Raw genomic sequence first — 26,261 nt, 5'->3', positions numbered from 1 at the left:
GCATTTTTGAGCCAAACTGAAGTAGACTGACCTATAGATGAATATTCAGAAGTGAAGTGATACCAATATGTTCATATTGTAGGTTATTTTCAGTTTTATTCACAAACAATGAAGCACAGTCCTTATGCATTTCAATTTGTGAGAAACAAATAAATGAATAAAGATACAACAACCATGGCAGCTGTCATTTTTCAGAGCATAGCACGCAGAGTTGCAGTAACTGATGTGTCACAAAGATTATGATGTTTATGATGCAGTTATGATATTTGGTTCAGTAAGGAATTAATGTTGACTGATGATCTGTGAACTTTTGAGGATGCAGTTATGATGTTTGGTTCAGATAACTATGCTAAATTTTAGGCAAAGTCAGATAGGCTAGCCAGTAGTTCAGTCAAGTTTGAGTGTTGAGAAATCTTGAAGAGAAACATCAGGTGGGAAATGTTGCTCGCTCATTCCTTCTTAAGTTCTCTGTGTTGCTATGTTTCTAAACCTAGCTATGGTCACTTCTAAGGTATGGTTTGGAATTGATTATGGGAGGTTACAGGAGTACGGCAAAATAGAGAGTCAATGTATAGAATGTGATATCATGTAGCATCCTACTTTTCAACTCAAACTCCAAATATACAAGAGAAACCAAAAATCCAGTTTACAATGCTCGTTATTATCCTTTCCTGATTCCCTGAAAAGTTATTTGTTTTTGTTTCCTCCTGTCAAAGTCATTGTTTGAACTGGAATTGGAATTTGTTTGGATGCTTAATGCTAGCATTCTGCACATCGATGATTTTTTCTTTCAACTTTTCATGACTTTCTTTTTGTGTTTCAATGCTTGGGATAGTTTTTGGAATGCATGATTATCCTAATGTCGTCTAAGAAGCTGAAATGCTTGGATAAGAGGGAAACATATTGTGTTGCCTAGGCCACTTCACGCGGTGCATGCACTGACCTACACCTACTGGTGCTCGCGCTGAGTGTGGCAGCAAACCTGAAACGAAGTGCATAGCCCTGTTGCCATTCTTCCCACAATCTACTGAACTATGCTCGCCGGAGCCCAACACTGCTGCTACACCCTTCATTTTCGCCACTGTCGCCAGCCTGGACCCAACGGCAGATCTAGCAAGGATCGAGCGATGGATCAAGTGCAGGCAAACAAGAACCCTAGCGCCGGGGAGAGAAGGGGGCAAGGAAGACAAGGCGATGCGTTACCAGCGAGAAGACGACGGAGAGTGCGGATGTTCGATGGGAAGCGGTTGTCACTGCCTCGTGCCGCGCCGTCGCATCCCCTTGCGATGCCCCGCGCCGTCGCCTCGTGCCGCACCGTCGAGAGTTGAGAGTCGCGTGTTGCGCCGTCCCCGGGATAAGTTCCGGACGTAGGAGGGCCCGTCTCCATTCCGAGCCAAAGAGCAGGGGAAAAGGCCTGGATTGGCCAGTTTGTATTCCAGGCCGTATCTAACCGAACGACCATTCTTGATCCGGCCTGGTTTCGAACCGGGCCTATTCGATCCGGACGGTTTTGGCCACAATCCAGGCCGTTCCGGGCCAAAACGAACGAGCCCTAAAGGAAAATGATGCACGGCAGACTCTATCTTTTAGGATTTGCCGCGAAGCTATTTTGGGATGGGAAAAAGTCTATATAACTCATTCAACTACTACTTTACTTCATAAACTATAAAACCAGATTTTCTACCCTTGAACTTTCTAAAGCTGGTCAAATAACCCTCTCAAATGGTTTTGGATGGTGGTTTTGCTACAGAGACGCCGATCTTGTGTTTTTTTAAATTTATTTTCGCTAATTTTTTGAAAATTCATATATATATATATATATATAAGATAGAAAAATCCAATTTTATTAGACTCCACATGAGTAGATCTACATGATGAACACATAATATGTTATGCTTTAATATAATTTTTTATAGATTTAGATTTATAAATTATTCTAATTAATTATAGAAAAGCATAGATCTAAAGCTACAATAAAAACTTTGTTCTAAAGCATATCATATTATATATTTACTGTGTAGATCTACTCGTGTGAAGTCCACCAAAATTGTACTTTTTATTTTATGATTTTTCTATGATTAACTATGATTTTTTAAAGATTCAACAAATATAAATAAAAGAAAAAAAAGATAAAACCACAGTTACTGTAGCAAAATCACCACTAAAACCATTTTAAGGGGGTTATTTGACAATTTTGGAAAGTTCAAGGTGTGAAAAATCTGGTTTTCAAGTTGAGGGGGTTAGGTGGACTTTTTCATTTCGGGATGCTTTGGGGTTTAGTTGTTTGTGCTATCGTGCTCCATTTTTGTGTCGTTTTTTTCTCTTATAAACCATGCAAATTGGGTTGAGTGTCCTTTATAGACCGAGCCAACTTTTCTTTTTTAAGTGACGAGCAGGAACTCACTGCACTACATAGAGGTTTCTTAAAGAAAAGGTGTCATTCAAAGATTTGCATCTGAAATTGTCAGTTGAAAACAAAAGGAGAACGGCTGCAGTTGCAGCAAAAGAGGGCCTTGCCGAAAGCAACGATCACATAATTTAGATTCGAGATGATCATTCATTTTTTGAGCAGAGCCTTCATCAGTCTGTAGTTGTTCAGTTTCAGAGCCAAATCAACTGAATCTTCACAAATCTCTGGGCCACAAGGCGACAACCAAATACATCAACTTTCTTTTCGCAAGGAATCAAACACATTCAACTAACTACACATCACACTGGAGCAAGTATTATGTACAGTTCCATTCCTTTGATTCTCTTTGCAAATTTGTGTATGGTGAACAAAAAAAACATGCAGATTTGGTATAACAAACTGTGCAACGGCGCGTGCAGAATTGTTTTGTCGAAAACCTTGTCCTCTTCAGAAGTTGCGGATGATTTCTCTGGTAGCCGACAGAATAAAGAAACCTGCAAAGAAAAACAGGTTCTCCTATGATCAACATGCCGAACTTTTGCTTTAAAGAAGATGGTGCAGAGTCAAGGAATCTACCGAATTTTCTAATCACTCCTTATTTGTTTGTTTATCTGTACGCGTGACCATCTACCACCTATGAACCAGTTAAAATTTTGATAGATAAAGAGCACTGAAGTTTGTTAGGACCGACACTTGAATCATTAGTCCAAGGAATATGAGTGCGCACTTTAATTTTAATTCTAGTTTTCTGTAACAGTGTATAAACAATCCAAGTATCCAATTTAGCAGGCGGTTTAAAATTTTTTTTCCCTGTTTAGAAACACAGAATACGAGCTGCAAGAAGAACTGGAGAAGGGACATGAAGTTACATGGCGTCAGTGCTGAGATCTGGCTGCTGCGCCGCCATTCCTTTGGCTCTTGAGCTTGGCTTCGACCTCAGAAAGAGACTTCTTCACGTCCTCGTTCTCCGGCAGTTCTTGGATCAGCACCTGGTAGTCTCTCAAGGACGCTTCCCACCTCTCCAGCTGAACACACACAACGACACCAAAAAAAGATCACCCGTTTGCCGTTTGCGCTTTTCGCAGTGAAAAAAAATTTCCGCACGGGGAGACTGTCTGCATTTGCAGAACAGCAAGCGCACCTTGACGTTGCAGTCCGCCCTCCTGAGCCGCGCCTTGCTGTACGAGGGGCGCACGGCGAGCGCGGCGCTGCAGTCCTCGACGGCCTTCTCGTGCCGCCCGAGCTTGGCGTGGCACGCGGCGCGGTTGCAGAGCAGCACGGCGTTGCTGGGCTCCCTGTCGAGGCCCTCGCCGTAGGCGGCGCACGCCTCCACGAACTTGGCGGCCTTGAAGAGGTCGTTGCCACGCAGCCGCGCCGCGGCCGCCGCCTTGGCCCTCCTCTGCACGACCGTCACCTCCCGGTTGCTCGGGTCCAGCTGAAACGCCGTCTGCGCCGTCGCCACCGCGTCCTCGAACCTATCGTCACGTGACGTGGTCACGCCATTTTTGTTGTTGTTGTTGGAATGTGCGATTCTGTAGGGCGGGAGCGGGAATGAACAGACCTTCCAGCAGCCATGTCGACCTGAGCTCGCACGATGAGGAAGTAGGCGTGGCCGAAGGTGCCGAAGAACTTGGTCGACTCGTCGACGCCGAACCTTGGCGCGGCGGCGCTGCTGAGAAGCGAGTCCGCGTCGTCGTGCCGCTGCAGCCTCAGCAACGCCTCGGCTTGCAACGCCATCACCTAGCAGAGTTCACCGGGAGAAAGCACGTTTGTCAGAACGCTAGCCGCACGTGCAGTGCAGAGGGTTCGTGGAGCTGTGCGGCCACATGTCATGGCGGACGAGCGCTGACCTGTGGAGCGCAGTCGGCGCCGTCGGACACGGCGGCCTGCGCTTCCTGGAGCACCGTGATCCAGTTCTTGAGCCTGCGCGCGTCGCTGCTCTTGGCGATGCGGCTCTTCACCGACTGCGCACGAGCAACGTCTGCGCCCGCGGATTCATTGCAAGATTGCTTCAAGTGGTAGATGGCTTTGTCAGGTTCTCCTAATCTGAGCAACAGAATCGATGGGTATCAGAAACCATTTGACATTTTCAACAATTTTATTCCATCTGAAAGCCATTACGCTATGCAGTGAATTTCTCTACATATTTAACCGATTACGAGTTTACGACAATTCTATATTACTGTACGTAGTACAATGGTTGGCATCTGATTCGGTGATTTCCTAATGACATCCTAAAAGAATTGCTGTGTAGAGTAGAGTGTAGGAAAATGAAGGCAGAGACCCGTTCTCTGACAGTTTTCAATTAGTGCAATCATGAACTTGAAAAAGAGGAGTAAGCATGCTTGCCGAGGAAGTGATTAGCTATTCAAAGCACCAATCATCAACGTGGATCTTACAAATTGCTAGCGGAAATTAAGGCAGAAGGTTGTGCACTTTGTGCTTGACCTGCTAATCCAATGACCTAATGCACGTTCCAAACGAGAACATGTGGAATAAAATAATGACATGGTCTTATCATCAAGGGGTTGTAGTAATTGCAGTTAAGGTGAAAAAGGTGGAGGCGACCAAGAAAGGATAATTCCATTCCTACGCACCATCTTCGCCATCCTAAAACCAAAGTGCACGGGTGACATAGAAGTAGATACTCCACTATCAATTTCATTTTAGTAGCTTGTAGCTAAGGCCTTGTTTAGTTCACCCTGAAAACCAAAAAGTTTTCAAGATTCTCTGTCACATCAAATTTGGTGGCACATGCATGAAACATTAAATATAGACGAAAACAAAAATTAATTACACAGTTTAGCTGTAAATCACGAGATGAATTTTTTGATCCTAGTTAGTCCATGATTGGATAATATTTGTCACAAACAAACGAAAGTGCTACAGTACCGAAAACTTTTCACTTTTTGGAACTAAACAAGGCCTAAGAGATATTCTATTGCTACTAGTTGTTATAGCATGCCATGATTTATATACGTGCATATGATTAAAAATTTTGAGTAACTTTAGTTAGTCCAATGGTGCTAATATTGTGTTTTTGTAGTCATGGCTCATGAACAATATACTTTGAACAAAATTAACGATCAATGCTCAATTTCAGTTTCAGATGCCGTGCAAGATCAAACTACACTGTACAGATAAATAAATTATATGACAGTGCCATATAAATGGACCGTGATGGAACGTTTGAACGTGCACGGTTGAGTTCAACTACCATTGCACATCAAAGAAATGAAAAAAAAATGTAACAAATGCAAGCACCCACTCCACAGAGACTAAGATCACAAAGTCTAGTACTTTATAAAATCAGATTCCTTTGTTCAATGTTGTAGCAGCACTAAATAATACAAATTAATTTTTCGCAAAAAATATTACTAACTAAAAGCGCAACCGGTACTAATATCAAATCGTATGTATATAATAATTAACAGATAAAAATAGGCATGATGCATGCACTTTCACCATACAATTGATGAGCAAGAGTTGAAACAGATTTTGATGACAGTGACAAGACGGAAGGGAATGACGAAATTTTGTAGTGTTCTTGATCTGAAAATCTGCGAGATGTCCCACGTACCTGAGGTACAAGCCGCCAAGCCGGTGGTGAGCGCGATCGTACGCAGGGTCGATCCGCACGGCCTCCTTGCAGTCGCCGACGGCCTCGATGAGCCGTCCGAGCGCGGCGAGCGCGGCCGCCTTGTTGCTCCAGTACGCCGGCCGCCTGGCGTCCATCATGATGGCCTGGTCGTAGAGCGCCACCGCCTCCGTGTAATGCCCCTGCCGGTACTCCTCGTTGCCCATCTCCTTGAGCTTCTCGGGATCCGTGCGGTGCGACAGCGCCCGGCACAGCTCGCTGCCCCCCGCCGCCGGCCTGGGCTCCTTGACGATGTTCCCCATTCCCGAGAACGCGTACCCGTTGGGGGCCTTCCGCTCGTTCGCCGCCTTGGCGCCGCGCTCCACGGAGTTGCGCGCCGGCGCGCCGCCCCCCGCGTTGAGGTTGCCGAGGTTGCGGTGCAGCATCATGTTGCCGGACGTGGCGCGCACCAGCTGCGTGGTGCCCTTGACCCTCTGGTGGTCGAGGATCATCTTGTCCAGCTCCGCGGCCATGCCGGTGTACTCCGCCGCCGGCTCCACGGCGGGTCTCGGGCCGCCGACGCCGCCGTTCGCCACCTTGGTGGCCGGCCTACTCCTATCGTTCGCCGCCGGTGGCGCGGCGCGGGAGACGGCGCCGTTCTGCGCCGGCGCCGGCACGGGCATGGCGTTGGGGCGGCGCACGAGGGAGGAGGAGTCGTGGAGCACGCCGGGCTTCCGATGATGCGCCGGGTTCGCCGGCGCCGCGGCCTCGGCCTCGGCGGGCGAGGATGCCCCGTTGATCCGGTGGAGGGAGGTCATGGATGCGGATCGGCGGCGGCGGAACATGCCGCTGTAGATGCCGAACATGGCGCAGCCGGTCGGCGGCGGCGGGTCGCGCGGCTCCGTCATGGCGACCATGACCGTGGCGACGCTCGTGGCCGCGCGGCCCCGCGGAGTGCTGCGTCGTGCGGTCGTGCGCGCGGGGAAGGCAGAGGGGATGATGGGGGCAGTGCCAAAGATGGAGAGGCAGGCAGAGCCAGGAGGTGTGCTGCTGGCCGTTGGCTCCTCCTGGTTGGCAACCAACGACGACGGGGGTGGGAATGTGGGGAGCACGCGGTTTTTAAACTGCATGTGTTTCAAGAAACCCCCCCTTTGTGTTTTTGGAGCTGGGACCATGGGCCCTCATGTGCAAGTTCTCAGTTTCTTCTTTCATTTTCAGGCCTTGTTTAGTTCCAAAAATTTTTGCAAAATAGAAATAGTAACACTTTCGTTTGTATTTGATAAATATTGTCCAATCATAAACTAACTAGGCTCAAAAGATTCGTCTCGCCAATTCCGACCAAACTGCGCAATTAGTTTTTATTTTCGTCTATATTTAATACTCCATGCATGCGTCTAAAGATTTGATGTGACGGGGAATCTGAAAAATTTTGCAAATTTTTCTGAGAACTAAACAAGGCCTCAATTGTTTTTTTTAAGTCTCCATGCATCCATCCGTTTTGTTTTGGAGATGTGTAGTAGTCTCCATTGATTGCTGTGGAGTCATGGAGACAAGGACCATCCATGAGTTGGTTAACGCATTCATGACGTGAATGGCTTGGTTAGGTCAAACGTCTAGATTTTGGTAGTTATGGTGGCATCTGGGTTTAGTTTGGACCGTGTTTGCAACGTTGTTTTTGTGTTTAAAACGGAGGCACGCGAAGCACTAGAGGAAGCTGGGCAAAGCAAATTATATATGCGCATATAGAGACAATAATAGAGGGCTTGAGTAGTAGTGTACTACGTGTGAGCATGCCCCCAGTTGACCAAGGACGTGCCGCGTTCATGAGCCACATCCCACACCTGCTCTAGGCGGCTAGGGAGGCAAGAAAAAAAAAGTCAGAAGCGTTTTCTTTTTTCTCTCTAGTATCTCTCTCGTTTAGTTTTCCTTGTTCTAAGTCCACCGCGAATCAATTAGAGAGTCACTCCCTTTTCTTTTGAAAAAGTTGTAAACAGCCACCACAATTCTTCCTTATTAGTTAAGAACGTTCACATCAGCCATTCCATGATCAGATCGTCAAAAAAAATATTTCGATTTCGTTTTTTCTATATATAAAGAAGAAATATTTCGATAAACCTGCTAACAATAGCTGCTTTTGAACTGTAGCGGTCCACTCACGTTTCCTCATTACTAATTATAGCCTTGTAGGGCCCGGCCTATAGCTTGTGAGGATTTGCTCGTTCGCTATCACCTGTTCACCACAGGAGCCAGTGAGCCACATCACAATGTTTTCTTGGATGGCTGCCGCCTGCCTGGAGCCCTGGAACCCAACAGAGCAATAGCTTGACAGCATGGCTTGCACGTACGAAGGGAAATAGCACAGGATGGGCAATGCCTCACTGTTGCCTCGCTTTCGTTGACGTGTGCTGCCGTTGAGGCTGCTGAAATCCCCGGCCGGCGGCTGGAAGCGGAAGGTTTCCTGGCTGACTCGTGGTAGGATCGGCCGCGGCCGCGTGGGGGAGGGAGTGCCGGGGTGGACGCGACCGCACGACACATTCCTCTGGGAGGGCGTGCAGTTCTGGAGTGTACCCCGGCCCTCCATTATTCTCTCTCTGCTTCATGTACCAAATTAAACCCGACCGGCAACTCCCGAAAACGTGTTGGACTGGACGTGCAAGACACATGCGAGATCCTCCTGGCCCGACCCCGAGTTGGCAAAGCGTCTGCTGGCCGGTCTCCCGTCGTTTTTGGGGGGGTCTATTCCCATCGGTGACGGTGGCACGCGACCGTACCGTGCGCTCTCTCGTCAACCCCTTGCATGCCTGCTTTAATTAATTTTCCAAATCAGGTTGCATGATGCACGTCTAAATTATGCTTCCTGTGTATTCGCTCGTCTGGACCGTCATTGTTTCCATTAAGTTTGCGAGCTGCATGCGCGCCGACGCGGGCCGTCACTATCCTTGACACGTTCAGGACAACCGACATTGTTGCCTTCATCAGCAACTTCTAGCGCGAGTTCATGATGATGAACTCCCATCGCCACTTGAGACTTGAGAACAGTAGATCGGAAACGCAGAGCCTGTTCGCTCGTCTGAATCCAAACAACAACGTTTGATCAAACGGATCATCAAAATCCACCACACGTGTGTACGTGTATGCAGACGTGCCACGAGAAAACAGGTCAAACATGTCTTACCGATTTTCTCACCTTTGGAGTTAGCCGAGTTCACCTCAGCTTGGGAGGCTATCGCACATCTACAATGGGATGCAGAAGCAGCGAGGGAGCCACAATTTTAACCTTGGGTATTCTCAACCGCATCCAAAAAAATCCTGCAAATTGTAGCTATGTAAACAGCACAAGTGAACAACTCACCTTGTAAATCACTAACTACTCACTTCCTTTATCTATCATCAGTCGCAGAAAGTCATAACCATTACGGACCTGGTCACTCGGAGTCCTAGGCTGGACCTGACTAGCTAGTCGTCACCCGCCCCATGTCGCCAATCATTGGACCACCTTCGATCGCACGCATGTTATCGCCCCTACAGTCTAGGTGTGGAGCTCTGGCAGCTGTGCCTCTAGGTTGTGGCTTTGTCACCCCCGGGTTGTCATGCCGCTGGTCACACATGCCATTGATCCATCGTGTGCATGTAATAGGCGGAGCCTCCACGCTTTGTCTGTTCGGTCAACTATGGATGCAATGGAGGTATTTATACTCCACTCCGTCACCCTAACGGTCATCTTTCTCGTTCATCACTCCAACTCGACCAACAACACCCCCTCTCTCTCCTACTTTTGATGCCCCAACCACCTTTGTCCAATATCTAAGTGGTTCCCTAAGGTGTTGGCTCTAAGATAATGAGAAAGCTACAGAAGATCAAGATGCTTCATTAGCCCTAGGCACCTGGTGTGTTTGTTACTCTTAGATCTTTGCTTTTAGACAGCTAGAGCCTAGAGGTTGCCTAGGGGCTCCCAATCATTATGGTTTAGTATGGGGACGTTTGTATTGCCCTTTGTGACTAAGTACCTTGGTGATGAGTTGGAGAAGAAGCGGGTTGAAGGAGACTCCATGACCTTGGTGGCATCCTCATCAACATGGATGTAGCCAAGCTTCTGTGGCAAACTGAACCAAGGGATAAATTCTTGTGTCATGCGTGTTGCGCTTGTTGTTGCATATTACTTGCGTGTTTGAATTTGATTTCTAGGGTTTCCACCCGATCTACTCTCTCTCTCCATGAGTTCTAGGTGCAACCTGTGCTTGGACAAAGTTAACACCCTAGGAAGGCTGGCATCACAATCGATCTAAGTTTCATACATTATATTCCGCTCTATTTCGATTTGTGCTCTAACACATGGAGGTTCCACGCATCTATCTGGATGCTTTGCGATGTCGAGGCTCGATCTACAGAGATACCCTGAAGCTTCATGGCTTGACAGTTTGATCGAGTTTGTGAGATTTAGTAAAAATAGGCATATTCAACCCCCTCTCCCGGCCTCTAGGCTCTTGCTAGATCCTTCTAGTCACAAGCAGAGAATACGTCATGACCGGTATCAAGGTTTAGTGGCATTGCTAGTATGATTGAGATTAACAACTCACTAGCATTGTAGTTGTGATTGCATAGTATGGTTAACAGGGTTTGAGGCGTTAATGGATGTTGCTGCAATGATGGAGTCGTCTAGTGGCTTCTTAAGGTATAAGTTGTCGGGATTATGATACTGGGATGATACTTTAGGGTGAAAAGGGCAACTATGAATTTACAAGTGAAAATAAACAAATGATAAAAAAATAAATTCATAGGAGAGCTAATAAGGAAATGGATAGGATTAATTTGTACTCCTAAAAACTTTTTTAAATTACATAGTACAATACAGACACTCATAACATACACATACTCAAGTACGCAAACCTTATTCCTATGACCACTTCCAAAGAACTGAGCCCACTGATTAAATAGGTGAACACACGTATGCAGAATACTCTCCCTTTGACCACTTCTAAAGGACTAAGCCTGTTGATTAAATAAACAAGAAAATACGAGTACCCGTGTTAAGTTAAGAACTTAAACTCGGATAGACAAGTTTTATCACAAAGAACCCAATCAATTAATTTATGATCAATTCGTGCTCCTAACAGACTTGATAGTAGTTTATCGACGAATGGAGCTCACTAAGAGAAAATTAGGCCACCTTAATTTAGCCTTGAGTAGAAATTTAAGCGAGCCAATATAGATATGAAGCCAAAATTTAAGCCCGTCGTTGGGCCTGCGGCCGACAAATTGGACAGCGGTGCTGCATGTTGCTAGGGTGGGCTGGATGGCTCAAGCCCAGACTGGCTGTCCCATATTTTTGAGGGCCCACAGAGGTAGAAAAAAAATTAGTTCAACACTCGACTGATGGTAAAAAGTTAAATTGATAGTAACATCATCTATATTCATATAATCCTAGAACAATATAAATATTTTTTACGTTGCCTACTGATGACTCGCTTCTGTTGAAACCTTTTTTCAAAAAAAAAAAAACTTATTTAGCCGATTGCTGCCTCGTGTGGGTGTGGCCTCGGTGATTCTTATCTTCGGTTTCGGCGTCTCCATCTGTTATGGAGTAGAGCGAGGCACCCACCACCCGGCACTGCGGCCAGGTACATCGTGGATACTCAGAAAGCGAGCTGCAGCTGCACGTGCACGACTTCTATGATGGAAGTGCAAGCAGCACTAGCACCAGCACGCGCCACACCACGCCACTGCCGAAGTCGTCACTACAGACGCCATATTTTCCAGGTGCATATTTATCCCGTGTCACGGACTCAGCTCGATCTCATGTGTCAAAGAGTCCAACGCCCCACAGTTGGACGTAAGGCAAGACCAGTCTCAATGGACAGTATCATTGCACGGTTTCACATACCAACACGTTATTGAGATTGAAATGAAACCATCTATGAAATAACCCCAGCAATGAAGCATTTCACTTTGTTGTTTCCAAGGCTAAGCAAAGCATTTAATTGCTACAAAATGATTGGATCACATGCAAGATGGTGAAACGATTTGGCCCTCAGTGGGGATTTCATCCCGTTTCACCGCGTGGGAAACAACGCACGTGGAGTTTCATCATGGTGGAACTACTTCCTTCTCTCTCCTCTTTGTTTCATACAAAAAGTGCAGTTTTGCTGACATGGCGCTCTAATAAATGTGCATGACATCCTGGTGAAACCTCCACTGAGACTGGCCTAAATGCTAGGCTAGTCTAGTCTGAATGCAGAATGCTACCACGGCCTTGGTTTAGTTCTAAATTTTTTTTTGCAAATAGAAACTGTAACACTTTTCTGTATTTGACAAATATTGTCTAATCATAAACTAACTAAACTCAAAATATTTATCTCACAAACTATAGATAAACTATAAAATTAGTTATTTTTTAGTATATATTTAATGCTCTATTCATGTGCCACAAGATTCAAACAACTTTACAAAATATTTTGAAAAAACTTTACAAATTTTTTTGAACTAAACAAAGCCTATATGGATCGATCGGTGGACGAATGGTAGATCCCTTAGGATTCTGCCCTGCGTGCACGTCGAGATAGAGGCGCAATGGTTAGGCTTTCAAAAAATTTCTGGATTTTGACATTATAGCATTTTTATTTTTATTCAACAAACATTATCTAATTATGGAGTAACTAAACTTAAAAGATTTGTCTCGTAATTTACAGGTAAATTGTGTAACTAGTTTTTGTTTTCATCTATATTTAATGCTTCGGCCTTGTTTAGTTCACCCTAAAAAGCAAAAAGTTTTCAAGATTCCCCGTCACATCGAATCTTGCGGTACATGCATGAAGCATTAAATATAGACGAAAGCAAAAACTAATTACACAGTTTAGGTGGAAATCGCGAGACAAATCTTTTGATCCTAGTTAGTCCATAATTGGATAATATTTGTCACAAACAAACGAAAGTGCTACAGTACCGAAATCCGAAATCTTTTCGGAACTAAACAAGGCCTTCATACATGTGCCGCAAGATTCAATGTGACGAGAAATCTTGAAAAGTGTTAGGTTTTTGGGTGGAACTTTAGTTCACCCAAAAACTAAAAAGTTTTCAAGATTCCCTATCACATCGAATCTTTCGACACATGCATAAAACAGTAAATATAGATGAAAATAAAAACTAAATACACAGTTTAACTGTAAATTGCGAGATAAATCTTTTGATCGTAGTTAGTCCATAATTGACAATATTTGCCACAAACAAACAAAAGTACTACAGTAACGAAATCTAAAATCTTTTCGCATCTAAGCAAGGCCTTGGTTGACCCAGTTTTGACGCGGCTGGAGTTGTCCCCAAGTTTCGTGTGACCGCGACGCGACAGGACGCGAATTCTTGGCATCAACAGGACTTGTCAGTTGTTGTCACAGAGGTTCCATGTGGCAAGGAACTGATGAGATCGACGCGCGTTGTTGTGTGTCAGTGTGTGGCTGCGGAGGCCGAGTCCGTCCTACTCGACCGAAAAGCCGATGTCACAGACCTTGTGTTGACGTGTCCAACCAAGATGAACCGCCGTAGTACGCACTCGTTGCACCATTTCGCAACGCCCCACAACCGTTTGATCTGCCCTATTGGCTCTTGCGACTTGGTCCATTAGGACCGAAGAAGCTTCTCTAGGATTAGCAGCTTCTCGGACACTACTGTGTACTGTGGTTCACCAGCACATACTAGTTTATAGGAGTATGCTGCTGCTTCATTCACTAGTGTACATAAAGATGACAATATGCATGCGTTATATCAGTACATAAAAGATAACAATATGCATCTAGTAGATAAGGTTAAAGGTGCCGTCGATCACTGCGCAAGTCAAAACCACCACGACACTCGCTGTGGTCGATACAAATCTCCATGCTCAGGTCTAATAACTAGTAAAATATCTTTAATTGTTGCTGTGAGACGTGAGAAGTGAGCCGATGACCCCAACTGCTGAGCGATCGAGCTAGCTAGGTCCCCGGTGCCCCTGGAGCCTGGAGATGGCATCACTGTCACTAGCATCGTACAATGCATGACACGATTCCCAGTTACCACAGGCCACGCCCAAGTTTGTTTATATATACACATCAAACTCCCGTGGCGACCCCTACGCGCCATTTCGTGCCGTCCTGACACGACGACCCTGAAAGCAAAAAAGCTCCACGCTTCCACCGATGTACTCCTTCGAGCAAGACCACACGGCGGCAGCGCGTACTACGACCGCCACGTTCGACACGAGCTACCAGCCCTGCGCCGCTGGCCGCTCGCTCCAGCTCTCCGCCCATCGTCCGGCCGGCGGCCAGCAGCAAGTCCTCCGGACCGCCGCCGTGTCCGGGTCCGGGTCCATGTCCGCGGCCGCGGCCGCCGCCGTGCAGCCGCGGCGCGCCACATGCAAGAGCAGCAAGAAGCACGCGGCGGCGGCGGCGTCGCGCCGCTCCTCGACCACCGTGGTCGCGACCGACGTGAACAACTTCCGGGCCATGGTGCAGGAGCTCACTGGCTTCCCGCCCGCCGCCATCTTCCGGCCGCTGCCGCGGAGGGTGCACGCGGCGAGCCCCTTCGTCGCCGTCTCCGCCGCCTCGGGGCAAGGATGTGCCGGCCGGGAACAGCATGGGCACGCAAGTTGGGAGGCGACAAACAGTAGTAGTACTACTGCCGGCGGCGGCAGCAGCAGCCCCGACGACGCTCCGGCCGTGCCGCCTGTGATGCTGGCGGCGCAGCAGCCGCAGTTCGCGCCACTGGGTGTGTTTGACGGCCTTTCCGACCTCGGCTCGCCGGAGTTCGACTCGTGGGGAGATTTGTCCATCGATTAATAAGTACTCGGTGATGGAACGATTATTCAAGGATCGATGGTAATCGGTGGGGTATTTGCTAATTTCCTTGTGTTCAAGGGTGCTGTGTTTATTACTGTGTGCATGTGACCATGTGTGCCACCCATGGCAGTAGTGCTTGTTATTTTCACAAGATATGCATTAATCATGCTCATCAGCTCATGAGTTGCAAATCACCTCTCGATTGACCTCCTTGGTTTTTTAATTACAAAGTGCTTACGTACACTATCACATAGGGCGGCTAGGTATCATTTATCAAATGTTACTGCCGCTTGGAACAAAGGCGTGTCAATGTTATTTTTTCCCCATGTGTTTTTGCCTTTTGCTTGAGAGATGCAGTCTACAAGGAGTGGCAAAATAAAGGAAAAACGACAAATCAGACAGTCACAGCCACTGATGCGTGGACGACTGGACATTCATATGGTTGACAATTAATTTCACAGTACTGCATACGAAACTGACGAAGCTATCCAGATGTGTTGCTCTTTTTTTTTTTTGAATATTCAGATGTGTTGCTTGAAGTCATCCATAAGAGGAGCCGGTGCAAGAGCCTGAATTGACAATTTGCGTAACAACTGGGTGGCACTAGAGGTTGCCACCATCCTGTGATATCTTGATGTGAACCTCTACGTGTCACGCACGCAGCATGCGTCTTCTGTAGGAAGTCTTGGTCACAACACTTGACAAGCTCGTTTGAAAACTTGTACGAGTAACTTGGCAAGCACGTCTGAACATTTCCCTCGTCACCGGATTGCGCCACAAGTTGAATACAGTACAGCATGACGGCATGAGCATCTGGCTTTACTCACGACTGTTCTAATAAATAGCCAGAAAAGGCAAGGAAAAACTAAAAAAAGAGAAAGCATCCAGTCTGAATCTTCTCATCAGTCATCAGGAAAGGATAGCCACAATAAACACAGGTTGTATTAATGGCAGTCAAAAGATAACAAGCTTATCGAGAAGGTTTTTTTTTTTATTTAACGGGCGCTGCTAATGCAGGCTAGGTTACAAACTTATTATTGTTCAAAAACACAACCACGTGTATACCACATCGATGCAGTTTTTTGTTCCCATCAAACAAGGAGGAGCAGATGGGATGGAGTTGAGGCACGCCTCCTCACTCCGCCCCTAGGAGGGCAAGGAGAATATCCTCATAATCTCTAGTTGTATCTTTAGCAACAGCACGGTCCAGCGGCACACTGTTCCTCTTCTGGTAAGCTTCCCCTATTAGCTTCAGGTCGACCTCGGCGCGAGTAGTTATGACCCTGGTGAGAGCATCCTCATCTGTGCCCACGCCTCCAAGAGCCAGTCGAATGACTTTCTCGAAGTATCTGTCAGGGCAGGTGAAGCACCGGATGATCGCTCGCAGTGTTGAAAGGAACTCATCCTTGGGGTCAGCTTTCAGATCCTGTAGAAGTGAGCAGCAAACAACATTATGAGCATCAGCAACCGAAAAATCACTTAAAAACTATAAATAATTCCTCTTGTAGCAATTTACAAGCATTTGATATTGCAGAAAAAATGCAAATGCAAGCCAGACAATAACAGAGACAATTTTATGAGTAAACCAGAGTTTCACAAGCGACAATTGATTTTCACCTAGTTGACTGATTGACTGGTCATGTTGATGTCATCTATGTAGCACAAAGGAGGGGTAGTAAAGAAATCGATCCCGGAAGATTAGCATGTCAGAGAGGTTACTAACAAGAGCTTTTTTAAGAGGGGTGGGTTCATAAATCGAATGGATAGTGCAAGTCGCAGAGGTTACTAACGAGAGCTTGCTTTATCACTATTTACCTTGTTGATTGCATGACCAAACTGATCCTTGTAGTTATTGAATGTTGCAAGTAGCTGAGCTTTGCTCCGTGTGGTGAGAATCCTGATGATCTCCTCGTCACTGTAAGCCTTTTTATCGATCTTCTCATGAAGAATTTTGGCTTCAGAATGGGCCAAAGACGTGTTCACCTCTGGGCCATCATAGCGGTATGCACTTACAAGAGGCACCAACAGCTGAAACAAAGAAATGATCATTCAGAACTTATTTTACCAACTTTCAATTCTATTCTACTAACAAAAGGCGTTATTCAGCGGCATCTATCAGTCCAAAAAACAAAAAGAGCATCCAACTTAAATGAATAGTAGCAAGTTGACAGCCACTAAATGGCCTAATTTTAGTGAAAGAAGAGAAAGGAAATCAGTATCTTATCTTCGCAGATAGTAGCCACAAAATTTCTCGGATGATCTAAATACATATATCCAAATGCAATAAAAAGCACATCCAGCCTAATTCAAGATTAGCATGTTGCTAATTATTGTCCGGTGATTCCGGTCCATTCAACCTAATTAAATTTACAATAATGCAGCAGTAAGTTCGCACATTGGAGGAAATCAATATCTGATTTCGCACATCAAACTTGCCCCTTGATTCCAAAAATGAACAGTATGACTAGTTAAATAAACCAGCAGGATTATCAGATCCCCTTCAGAATCAGAATGTACAGTAATGTCAGAGACGAGCATGAAGAGTCTGTAAATGATAAAACATAACAAGCAACGAATTGATTGGCCTACAGGTCGGGAACAAACAGATCAAGATTACCTATCGACGAGAGCAGATGTGATCTACAGTACGTATCCAAATATACAAGCAAACGTCAGATCGTCATAAAATCCGAGGCCTTAACCTTGCGGAAGTCGCCGGTGACGTGCGCCGCGACGTCCTCCTCGAGCGAGCGCTTGAAGCGGTCGTGGTACGCCTGCTTGGCCGCGAAGAGCTGCGCGGGGGTGCGCGCGCACGCGATCTCCACCAGCGCGCGGCCGCCGGGGTGCCATTTCTTCGCCTCCTCGTTCGCCAGCACCGCGTCCCTCTCCGCGGGGTCCAGCGTCCACAGGATCACCGTTCTCTGGGGTCATTTAGGAGCGAACCAATCAACCGAGATGAGTCAGTCAATCAATCGCGCGCGTGCTTTCGATCCCTCGATCTGCTGCTACCTACCTCGAACTTGCCGTGGATCTCGTCGCCGAGGGCGCGGAGCAGCTCCTTCCCGTACGCCTCGGCGTACGCGCGGCGGATCGCGCGGCGCTGCGCCGCGTTGCGGTGGGCCAGGATGGAGATGATCAGCTTCTCGTTGGTGCCCCAACCTGCGATCGATCGAAAACGCGGAGCGCGTCAGTCGTCGGCGCGTGCAGTGCAGCGAGAGCGCGAGCGAGGAATGCGGTCGGGGTCGGAGTGGGACCTTCGAAGGCCTTGTGGAGCTGCTCGGCGTCCTCGGCGACGGCCGGGACGGAGGAGGGGACGGTGAGGGTCGCCATTGCGTCGGTTCGGGGTCGCGTTTCGATCGGTGGGATCTGGGAATGGGATGTGGGCAGATATGAGCGGAGACCGCGGTGCGCGCGGGGAACAGACGCCGGGAGGTGAGGCGAGGGGTCTCTGCGTGGGGTGTGGAGGGGTTTCCGGAGAATGCCTCGCCTTGCCGATCGGGGTGGGGGCCAGCCGGCCAGCCAGCGAGGGACACGCCGAGGTGGGCAAGTGGCGAAGTGGTTGGCGTTTGGGACCCGCCACGCGTACGTACGTGTCCATGGCTCTCCATTATTTTGGGGCCACGACCGCCGCCGGCCCGGCCACGACGTCTGGGTACAGACGCGCAGTGATGTTGATGGTGTGGCATTCAGCAGGGACAGAGCAATGAGCACATCGTGGATTCGGTGTTGCTAGTGGTATATAGCCTGCGTAGAATACTACTAGAACGTTCCGTGACAGCGCGGTCACGATGTACACCTAGTTAAGTGTCGTTGTTACTGTTGTTAAAAAGAAGGCGTCGTTGATGCTTTTGTTGTTTCTGAAAATGTAGGGACCTCGAGTACTGATACTGTCGATACTTCGTCGTTGATACTAATGCGTTTACTCCTGCATGATCCTGTCAGTCGTGAAAGATGCAGTAGCATCCAGCAGACTGGTTAATTCGTCGTTGATACTAGGCCTCCGGTGCTAGTTGACACACTTGAAGTTGAAACTGGCTGCTGTGGCGCCAGGTGAGGTGACGAGAGAAAAAAGGCGAGCGAGAGTCGCTGACAGTTTAATTGAAAAGCTCACTGTTTAGCTTTTCTGCTTAAAGAGAGATTTGTTAAACTTAGATCTCAGGTCCTGACTAATGTTGTAGTTTAAATTGAAACATAAATTCAGCAGTTATTGACATGTTTTTCCACGAACTAGAAAGAATTAGAAACCGTGTCATCTAACTTAGGCCTTGTCTAATTCACCCAAAAACCAAAAACTTTTCAAGATTCTCCGTCACATCGAATCTTGCGGCAGATACATGGAGCATTAAATATAGATAAAAACAAAAACTAATTGCACAGTTTGCGTATAAATCGCGAGACGAATCTTTTAAGCCTAGTTACTCTATGATTAGACAATGTTTGTTCAATAAAAACAAAAGTACTCAAGTGTTAAAATCCAAAAATTTTTGGATCTAAACAAGGCCTACATGACAAGGATACTGGTTCAAACATGAAATGATACTTTAGTCATAACAAAAACAGAGCAATTCAGCAAGTAGAGCAAAATCTGCCTACTTCACACGGTTACATGACCATCCATATATGTATATTGGATTGGACGCGGCGACGGCTGGTTGGGTGGAGGCTGGCTAGGACTCTGGGTTCCTTTTCACGTTCACGTTTATTCATACTACTTGGATCAGGCAATATCCACCTGCAATTCAAAATTTCTCTATAATGAAAATTGATGAGAAATTTATAAATATGCTAATGAGATGTATGTAGTAGTTGTCTTCACAAATGTGGCGCACCTTACCATGCATTGACCGATACTTAGTTCTGTCAACTATACAATTATTTATTGTCTTAATCTATATGACTATATTTGATATTTTTATGCATGTGTTATAAGATTTAATATGATGAAAAATCTTGTAAACCTAATTTGAAACGTCTCATGCGCGAGCTAGTCCTAACGCGCATGCAGGATGCAGCATGTGCGGACCGGTGCATCACCGTGCGCAGCGCCGGCTGCATGACTGAATGAGTGGATCGGAGACGAGAAGTACGACGATGAGATTTCGATCGGGTTTTCCGCGTCGACGACGCCGGCTGCTGAATGTTGTTGTGCTGTTTTTTTTTTGACAAGCATGTTGTTGTGCTGTTGCTCCGCCGGTAGGCCGGACCCCGGACGGCAAACAACTTCTGCTTGGAAACGTTTCAATCGCCAAATATGACTATTCGCACTACCTGCTGTGGGAACCTGGAAGGCTGGACCCCCATCACAGGTCTTAGAGCTTCAAACAGTGTACCAATAGTTCTCCAACTACTGCCACTCTAGTGTACAGATCAACTTCTTCCAGCAAGTGGCACGCGCACACTTCTGTGCGACTAGGCCTAGCTAGGAGCTACGTGTACCAGCAAATTGGCAAAGAGTTTGGCACTTTGGCAGTGATATGAACGGACACATAACAGTAACTGCTACCAACTCAATTGAGCCAGCTCGCGGTGCCACAGAAGGAACCTGAGCCAGTGAGCCCGGCCCAAACCTAAACATCACAGCTCTCGGCCTCGATATAGCGTGCACACAGCAGCCAGGTGTGACCGTAATCACAAAAAGAAAAAGGACAGGTGTGACCGTCTGACCGATGCCGTGTCGTGTGGTCTGTGGTGTGCCGACCCAAAGAGAATATTCAACCGCTCACGTATATGGTGTATTGGTGTCATGGTGTGTCATGTGTGCCTATGTGGTGTTGACTCTTCAGAGGCCTTCTAGTTTTGGATGGTCTGAAATGTCATAGTTAAAAATATTGTTCGCTGATTTATTATGAAAAAATATATTGTTGTTGATAGAAAAAATACGATTACAAGACAACTGACACGCTAAGCATTCCCCCTTTGAGCATGTACGTCATGGTATCAACGTCATGCTACCATATGATTTTTTTTTTTTGAAGGACCACTATATATGATTTAGTTCGTGTGTTCATGTCGCGTGTGTACGAACGTATAGAGTTTTTTTCTTGAACGTGCATTAGCACGGAATTCATTACGCAGAGTTGGGCACGAAACCATAAAGACGCTCGCTTTGAATCGACGCAAACATTCCCGCGTACAAATTCTATATGAGTACGTTGATCAGAATTAATTTGGAGATCACTCAGATCAGTAAATTTAGAAAACTAACAAAAACCCAAAGCTAGCTGTTCCTTTTGGGTCTCTTAAAGTCTTAATTGTCCCCTTTCTATTCTGCTTCTGCTCTCTTTAACATTTCTAGTTCTCCGGAACTCCCAACCAACGACGAACGCAAGAGTTTTGGCTTCTGCTCGAAGGCTCCCCTCCTAGCGCTCCTGGCCGCCTTCCATCCGGCCCCCTCCCACCCGCCTCTGGCGAGCTCGCCGGAGTGCGCAGGGAGAGGGGCCCGTCCTCAGTAGCTCGTACATTTAGCTGGTACTTATTTCTAGTTTCAATTTGGTGCTTATATGGATGTAACCCGTCGTGGTACAAGCTACCTGCAGCGTGTCGCCGCCGTCGCTGTCGTCGTTGAGTTCTTCATCGGCTTCCTCATCTGCACCATCGCCGCCTCCAAGGTTAGTACGAATAAAATAAACTTGCCCACTTAAGCATCTCCATCTCCGTCCATCCACATCGCCCGCTGCTTCAGTTTTCATGCCGCTGTCCCCGATTCGGCCGGAGTTGGGGTCAATTCGAGGACTACGCCTATGGATCGGATCCCCTTGTGGGTGGATCTGGTCCCTGGTGTGGTCCCTCACCTCCTCTTTACCCCGGTTGTGTCATCCGTCTTCACCGACTTCGCCCGGCCGCCCGCCTCGTCCCCTCCACAGCAGCCTCTGGTACTGGTGATTTCTTCGACAACAAGGTGGCTCCCGTCCTGGTGCTTGTCCAACAGCGCCGCCTCCCACTGGGACCCAGGTTCAACCCTCATCTCCAATCTCCGGCGACAACACCTTCGACTAAATCCTTCAATCGCCGGCGTGCTCTTTCTCTGATGGCTCGATTGGCCCGCCTTCAACCAACGCTTTGCACGGTTATTCTGCCTAGGTGTACGCGACTACGCGTCCTCGACGCCCCTACAACCCTCCATCAGCGGCTTCGTCATCTCCGGCGCCACGGACAACACCATCTTCGTCGTGTTCAGATTCACAACTTTATTGTAAATTGGTCTTCTTCTAAGAACATGTCTGTAAACTATGTTGTAAAAAAACCATTTCTAATTTTTCTTGTTTGTACGACCTTTTTAAAATTAATTTTAAGTTTCTCTGTAGGGGTGTAAACCCCCCTAGTTCCCACAGAAAACCCAAAGCTAGCTGCCATCGCACGCACATGGCTGTTTCAGTGTTTCTCGAGGGAAGACGACCGCGTGGAATCATTTCTAGTTGCCACCAAGTCCCCATGGCTCAGAAACAAGATTGCACAGACCTAGCTTGTGTCCTGCTTGGTCCTTGTCAGTTACATGATCACATTCACATCCCTCTAGCAATAGCAAGCTAGATTTACACGCACATGCTGACATGCATGCGTGCAAACAAAGCCTCCGATCGATCGAACTGCTGTAGCGCACCGCCAGCCACCCGGACCCGATCGAACAGCTCAATCCCCACGTGAAACGTCATGTCGTCGCACGTCAAATGCACGGCGTGGCCAAACCCCCCCGAGAGCGGAGCAGGGCGACAAGTCCGCCCTCGAAAGCTCGGTGACGACGAAGCGGCAGCGAGCTATGCCTATGCGGCACCCCAATCGTCAAAGGCCACCACGCCGCCCCAGGACCTCACCGGAATCGTTGCCGGCCTCGCGCTCGCGCTCTCCTGTCGCCACCTTGCCGCGCGTTGCCCTTCTCACGAAAGACGCGGCCGCGGCCGCGTTCGGCGTAGGCAAAGAGTGGATGTGTGGATGGCATAGCCCCGCGCCCGCCGTCCGTGGAACCAACCTGATCCTGATGTGATCGCGAGGGCCGGCGCCGATTCGTCGTGCACGTTACCACGGGCGCGGCGCGGCGCGTCGCTGTTCGCATGCCAGAAACCGGGCGGCAGAGCGCCCACCCCCTTGCCGTTTCCGGCGTCCCGTCGTCGTCGGGGCGCGACAGAGCTGTGCCGAATTGCCATTCTCGGACACGACCGGGGGTCCGGGCCGGGGGAGGAGAAGACACAAGAGTCCACTCGTCGTCGTCACCGATCGCATGCATCTAGACAAGCGTTCCGGCACTTTGGCACGCGCCTAATTCTCGTCCACCGATCGAATAATGGCTGGGGCGATCTGCTCCCGCGCTGCTCCTATTTAGGCCTCACTGTGCTGCCGTCGGGCTCGCAGGTACTCTGTGAAAGTACCAAGCTTTTTTTTTTTGGTGACAGCTGTGAAGTTCCAAGCTCTGCGTCGCCTGCGACTGCTGCGAGCAGCACGAATTCGAGACGAGGTATGGCTCGCTCCAGTTCTTTGAGTAGTACAGCTGAATTTGTAGTTGCTCCAGTTCTTTCAGCCGAGAATCTACCAATCATTTAGTAGTGTTTTTCTCTTGCAATAAATCAGCCAACAATACATTCTGTTATGACTTATCTGCCAAAGGAATAGGGCGGTTGCTTTTTCTTGGTTTTCTGCATCATAGAAAGGCATGGGAACTAGTAGAGTAGCAGTACTATATAGAAACGTGTTCTGTAGAAACAAGTTCCTCACTGTCAAGCTCTGTCACCGTTTCTTCTTCTTCTTCTTCTTCTTCCTCCTCCTCCTCCTCCTCTGTCTGTGATGTTAATTTCGTTTGTCTTCGCAGTTTTTTTCAAGCATCGAGATCAACGCGATGGATGATTTTTCTACTCTCAGTGACCACAGTATGCTACTTCAAGGCCATGACATGTTCAGTGCTGAAGGATGCCTAGGTATCCGCAGTCCTCCAGGCGTTCTTTCGACCGGAGGCAAGCCCGTCGTCCCAGAACTCCAAGATGCCCACAACAGCAAGGGGGATGATATGTTCTTCTCCGACTGGCCTGAGCTGGTCGCCTTCGACGATCTCGAGGCAAGCCTGAGGTAATAATCTGCTTGCCATGTTTAGCATGTTCCTTTGCCATCAGCAACGCCACGTTTTGTGATGCCTCAACAATTTTTTTTTCACCTTTCATTTTCTGAAGAAATTTCGATCCAACGTTTGAGATAGGGAGCAATTATTTCGAGGACATACTATGGTCCTCAAATTGCTCACCAGAAGCTCAGCTAGTACGGAACAGCTACTCTGACGATATTGATTTCTCAATCGATCGAAACGACAGCAACACTCCGAAGGTACTTAATTAATTCCTGATTACTTTCTCTACTACCATTAGTATGATGCAAAGCATTTGCTACCAGTTAAGGGTAGCTTCTCTTATCACACCAAGAGTCAATAACTTTGCCCTCGTCAATATCACGAGTCCATATCATCCTTTTTCCTGAAAAGCTTATACACTCGATTGATAAATTTTTTTTGATCTTTTCTCTTTTGATTGTCCTATGCAGGTAAATACGACAAAAACCAAGCAACAGTCCAGCAGGAACGGAGCAATCAGTAGTGGTACAGCCTCGAATTATGATGCACATGCCAGCTCCTCTTCCGGTCTTTGGGATGCCGAACTCTTCCTCCCGTTTGATGATACATCACTCGCCAGCCAAACGGGTGGCTGGGAAGGGCTAGAGGCTATTCTTTGCTCATCGAGTGCGGAAATGCGAGTAGTCCCAGCGGCATCAAGCACCATGTGCACCGATGGTTCGTCTACTTGTTGCTCAGGGCCAGACACCGTTACTGCTCGTGATGCTCCTGGTTCTGCGACGAAGGCTAGAGACCCGTTTAACGGGGCTCCGGATACAATCCTGGAGGAGATGGCTGAAAATCCACTGGACATGTATTTTCCTCCACTGGCAACATGTGAACGACAGCCTGAGATGTTGAAGAGCGACACCACTTCAGCGCCGAAGCATCGGTTTCCAGAAGAGTTTGCTGCAGGCAGCTGCGCTCTGGAGTGTGCAGAGTTACAGTTCTGTGCGGAGGACATGAGTTCTGCAGGATTACATGGGCAGCCTGGCTCGGCAATCGTTCTGGACGCCGTGCCAGTAAAGGATCTTTCCTTTCAGAAGCTTCAGTATGGCATGAATCAGGTAGTCGATTTACAGTTACTGGCACAGCATTTCCTAACCATTCTCGTGATGCTGTCTCCCTTTTCATCATGTGAAAGTTAGAGAATTTTTATGTGCCATGCAGCTCGGTCTGGAGACCAAAGGACGCATAAGGGATTCGCTATACCGGTTGGCCAACAGGCTTGAACAAAAGCATCGTGTTGCTTGTTCAAGTGAAGGATTGGGATCATCGAGTTCAGATAGGTTGCCATGCATGTTCTGATATAGATTCGTTAATTCGTCGAATCACTGTACCTTGATCCACCATTTCAGGTCCTGAATATGTTTATAATGTTACGTGGCAGGTTCGAATCAGGCAGATGGACCGAGACGCAGACGAACCCCATGGATCAGTCAGTAGCACAGCTCCTTCTGCAGAAACCCTCTTACCGGAAGACTGTCCCGCCGCCGCACCGTGTGACATAGTTTTCTCCACTAGAGACCCCCTAGTAGCCTCTTGCATCAGTGCAAAGGATAGTGGTACTTCTACTCTGAAAGCCTGAAGCATGTAATATATGAAGATGCAGTATGGTCACTGACAATTTTGAGCACTGTTATACCGAAGGGGACTCTGTAATATACTTGCGATGTGTATTATTTGGCTACTGGTCCGTCAATCTTAGGACGGCATAAATATAGCTTTTCATTTTCAACTTTGACCTTGTTGGTTGATATGGATTTTTAATCCTTTATTTAAGTTGAAACTCTTATCTTTGTATCATTATTAACTCTACCTTTTTATATTCCATAGAAAATAAACATTTTAGGTCGTAGATTGCATTTTAAATACTACAATAGCACAAATGGTTATGTATCTTTCTTATTTTGTGAGAATTTTTAGAATTTGTTAACTAACTCTCCTAATATATACTCCCTCCGTCCCCAAATACTGCTATTTCTAGCAGATTTCAGATAGATTAGTGTGACAAACAAAAGACCATTCTACCCTTAATTAATTTAGGTTCCACCATTTAATCATGCACGTTAAGTCATGATTCTCTGGTTCCAACGAGCTGCATTTAATGTCAACTGAATAGACTCAACCAATTACCATGCGCCAAAGTACTACTCCCTAGAAGAAATTAAATGAGTTGGTGAACCACGCAAGTTTCGAGGATAATTAAATGGGCTGGTGGACTGAGTATGCTAGTAGAAATAGCAGTATTTGTAGACAAAATTTTCTCCTAGAAATAGCAGTATTTAGGGATGGAGGGAGTACATGTTTACTTGTGTAGTGGCACACAGCATTATGCTTATTTTAATTTAACAGTGAGTGAAGTGCACAAATTATATATAT

The 26,261-nt window shown here is 47.1% G+C and overlaps 4 protein-coding genes and 1 long non-coding RNA gene across 5 annotated transcripts; 2 read left to right on the top strand and 3 right to left on the bottom strand.

Moving 5' to 3' along the window:
• Nucleotides 2,514-7,117, bottom strand: LOC8066406 (inactive TPR repeat-containing thioredoxin TTL3). Its single transcript, XM_002452493.2, has 6 exons — nt 5,991-7,117; nt 4,261-4,456; nt 3,972-4,150; nt 3,552-3,885; nt 3,280-3,435; nt 2,514-2,904 (listed from the first exon to the last, which is right to left on the bottom strand). Exons 1-5 carry the CDS (start codon nt 7,115-7,117, stop codon nt 3,286-3,288), a joined length of 1,986 nt encoding a protein of 661 aa, XP_002452538.2. The 3' UTR covers nt 2,514-2,904; nt 3,280-3,285.
• LOC110434334 lies at nt 7,961-8,496 on the bottom strand. The gene is made up of 2 exons (XR_002451765.1): nt 8,367-8,496; nt 7,961-8,286 (listed from the first exon to the last, which is right to left on the bottom strand). It is a non-coding gene; the product is annotated as an uncharacterized LOC110434334 (long non-coding RNA).
• Nucleotides 13,906-15,110, top strand: LOC8075693. The gene has a single exon (XM_002454209.2). It carries the CDS (start codon nt 14,153-14,155, stop codon nt 14,789-14,791), a length of 639 nt encoding a protein of 212 aa, XP_002454254.1. The 5' UTR covers nt 13,906-14,152; the 3' UTR covers nt 14,792-15,110.
• LOC8066221 (annexin D7) lies at nt 15,712-18,296 on the bottom strand. Its single transcript, XM_002452492.2, has 5 exons — nt 18,046-18,296; nt 17,805-17,950; nt 17,494-17,712; nt 16,607-16,819; nt 15,712-16,217 (listed from the first exon to the last, which is right to left on the bottom strand). Exons 1-5 carry the CDS (start codon nt 18,119-18,121, stop codon nt 15,927-15,929), a joined length of 945 nt encoding a protein of 314 aa, XP_002452537.1. The 5' UTR covers nt 18,122-18,296; the 3' UTR covers nt 15,712-15,926.
• LOC8066220 lies at nt 22,863-25,620 on the top strand. Its single transcript, XM_002454208.2, has 6 exons — nt 22,863-23,240; nt 23,592-23,845; nt 23,947-24,097; nt 24,311-24,946; nt 25,050-25,168; nt 25,270-25,620. The coding sequence occupies exons 2-6, from the start codon at nt 23,619-23,621 to the stop codon at nt 25,388-25,390; spliced, it is 1,254 nt and encodes a 417-aa protein (XP_002454253.1). The 5' UTR covers nt 22,863-23,240; nt 23,592-23,618; the 3' UTR covers nt 25,391-25,620.

The sequence above is a fragment of the Sorghum bicolor genome, chromosome 4 (assembly GCF_000003195.3).
Source record: "Sorghum bicolor cultivar BTx623 chromosome 4, Sorghum_bicolor_NCBIv3, whole genome shotgun sequence".
Taxonomy (NCBI): Eukaryota; Viridiplantae; Streptophyta; class Magnoliopsida; order Poales; family Poaceae; genus Sorghum; species Sorghum bicolor.
This window is presented reverse-complemented; position numbering and strand designations above follow the sequence as displayed.

What these genes read in the sequence shown, in the direction of transcription:
- LOC8066406 (XM_002452493.2), bottom strand. Translation starts at nt 7,117, where the DNA reads ATGCAGTTTAAAAACCGCGTGCTCCCCACATTCCCACCCCCGTCGTCG. An exon ending in CTTGGCGGCTTGTACCTCAG is followed by an intron (nt 4,457 to 5,990) that starts GTACGTGGGACA and finishes TCTGTTGCTCAG; the next exon opens with ATTAGGAGAACCTGACAAAG. An exon ending in GCGCCGACTGCGCTCCACAG is followed by an intron (nt 4,151 to 4,260) that starts GTCAGCGCTCGT and finishes GAACTCTGCTAG; the next exon opens with GTGATGGCGTTGCAAGCCGA.
- LOC8075693 (XM_002454209.2), top strand. Translation starts at nt 14,153, where the DNA reads ATGTACTCCTTCGAGCAAGACCACACGGCGGCAGCGCGTACTACGACC.
- LOC8066221 (XM_002452492.2), bottom strand. Translation starts at nt 18,121, where the DNA reads ATGGCGACCCTCACCGTCCCCTCCTCCGTCCCGGCCGTCGCCGAGGAC. An exon ending in TCACCGGCGACTTCCGCAAG is followed by an intron (nt 16,820 to 17,493) that starts GTTAAGGCCTCG and finishes TCTTTGTTTCAG; the next exon opens with CTGTTGGTGCCTCTTGTAAG. An exon ending in TTGGTCATGCAATCAACAAG is followed by an intron (nt 16,218 to 16,606) that starts GTAAATAGTGAT and finishes TCACTTCTACAG; the next exon opens with GATCTGAAAGCTGACCCCAA.
- LOC8066220 (XM_002454208.2), top strand. Translation starts at nt 23,619, where the DNA reads ATGGATGATTTTTCTACTCTCAGTGACCACAGTATGCTACTTCAAGGC. An exon ending in TTCAGTATGGCATGAATCAG is followed by an intron (nt 24,947 to 25,049) that starts GTAGTCGATTTA and finishes TGTGCCATGCAG; the next exon opens with CTCGGTCTGGAGACCAAAGG. An exon ending in GGATCATCGAGTTCAGATAG is followed by an intron (nt 25,169 to 25,269) that starts GTTGCCATGCAT and finishes GTTACGTGGCAG; the next exon opens with GTTCGAATCAGGCAGATGGA.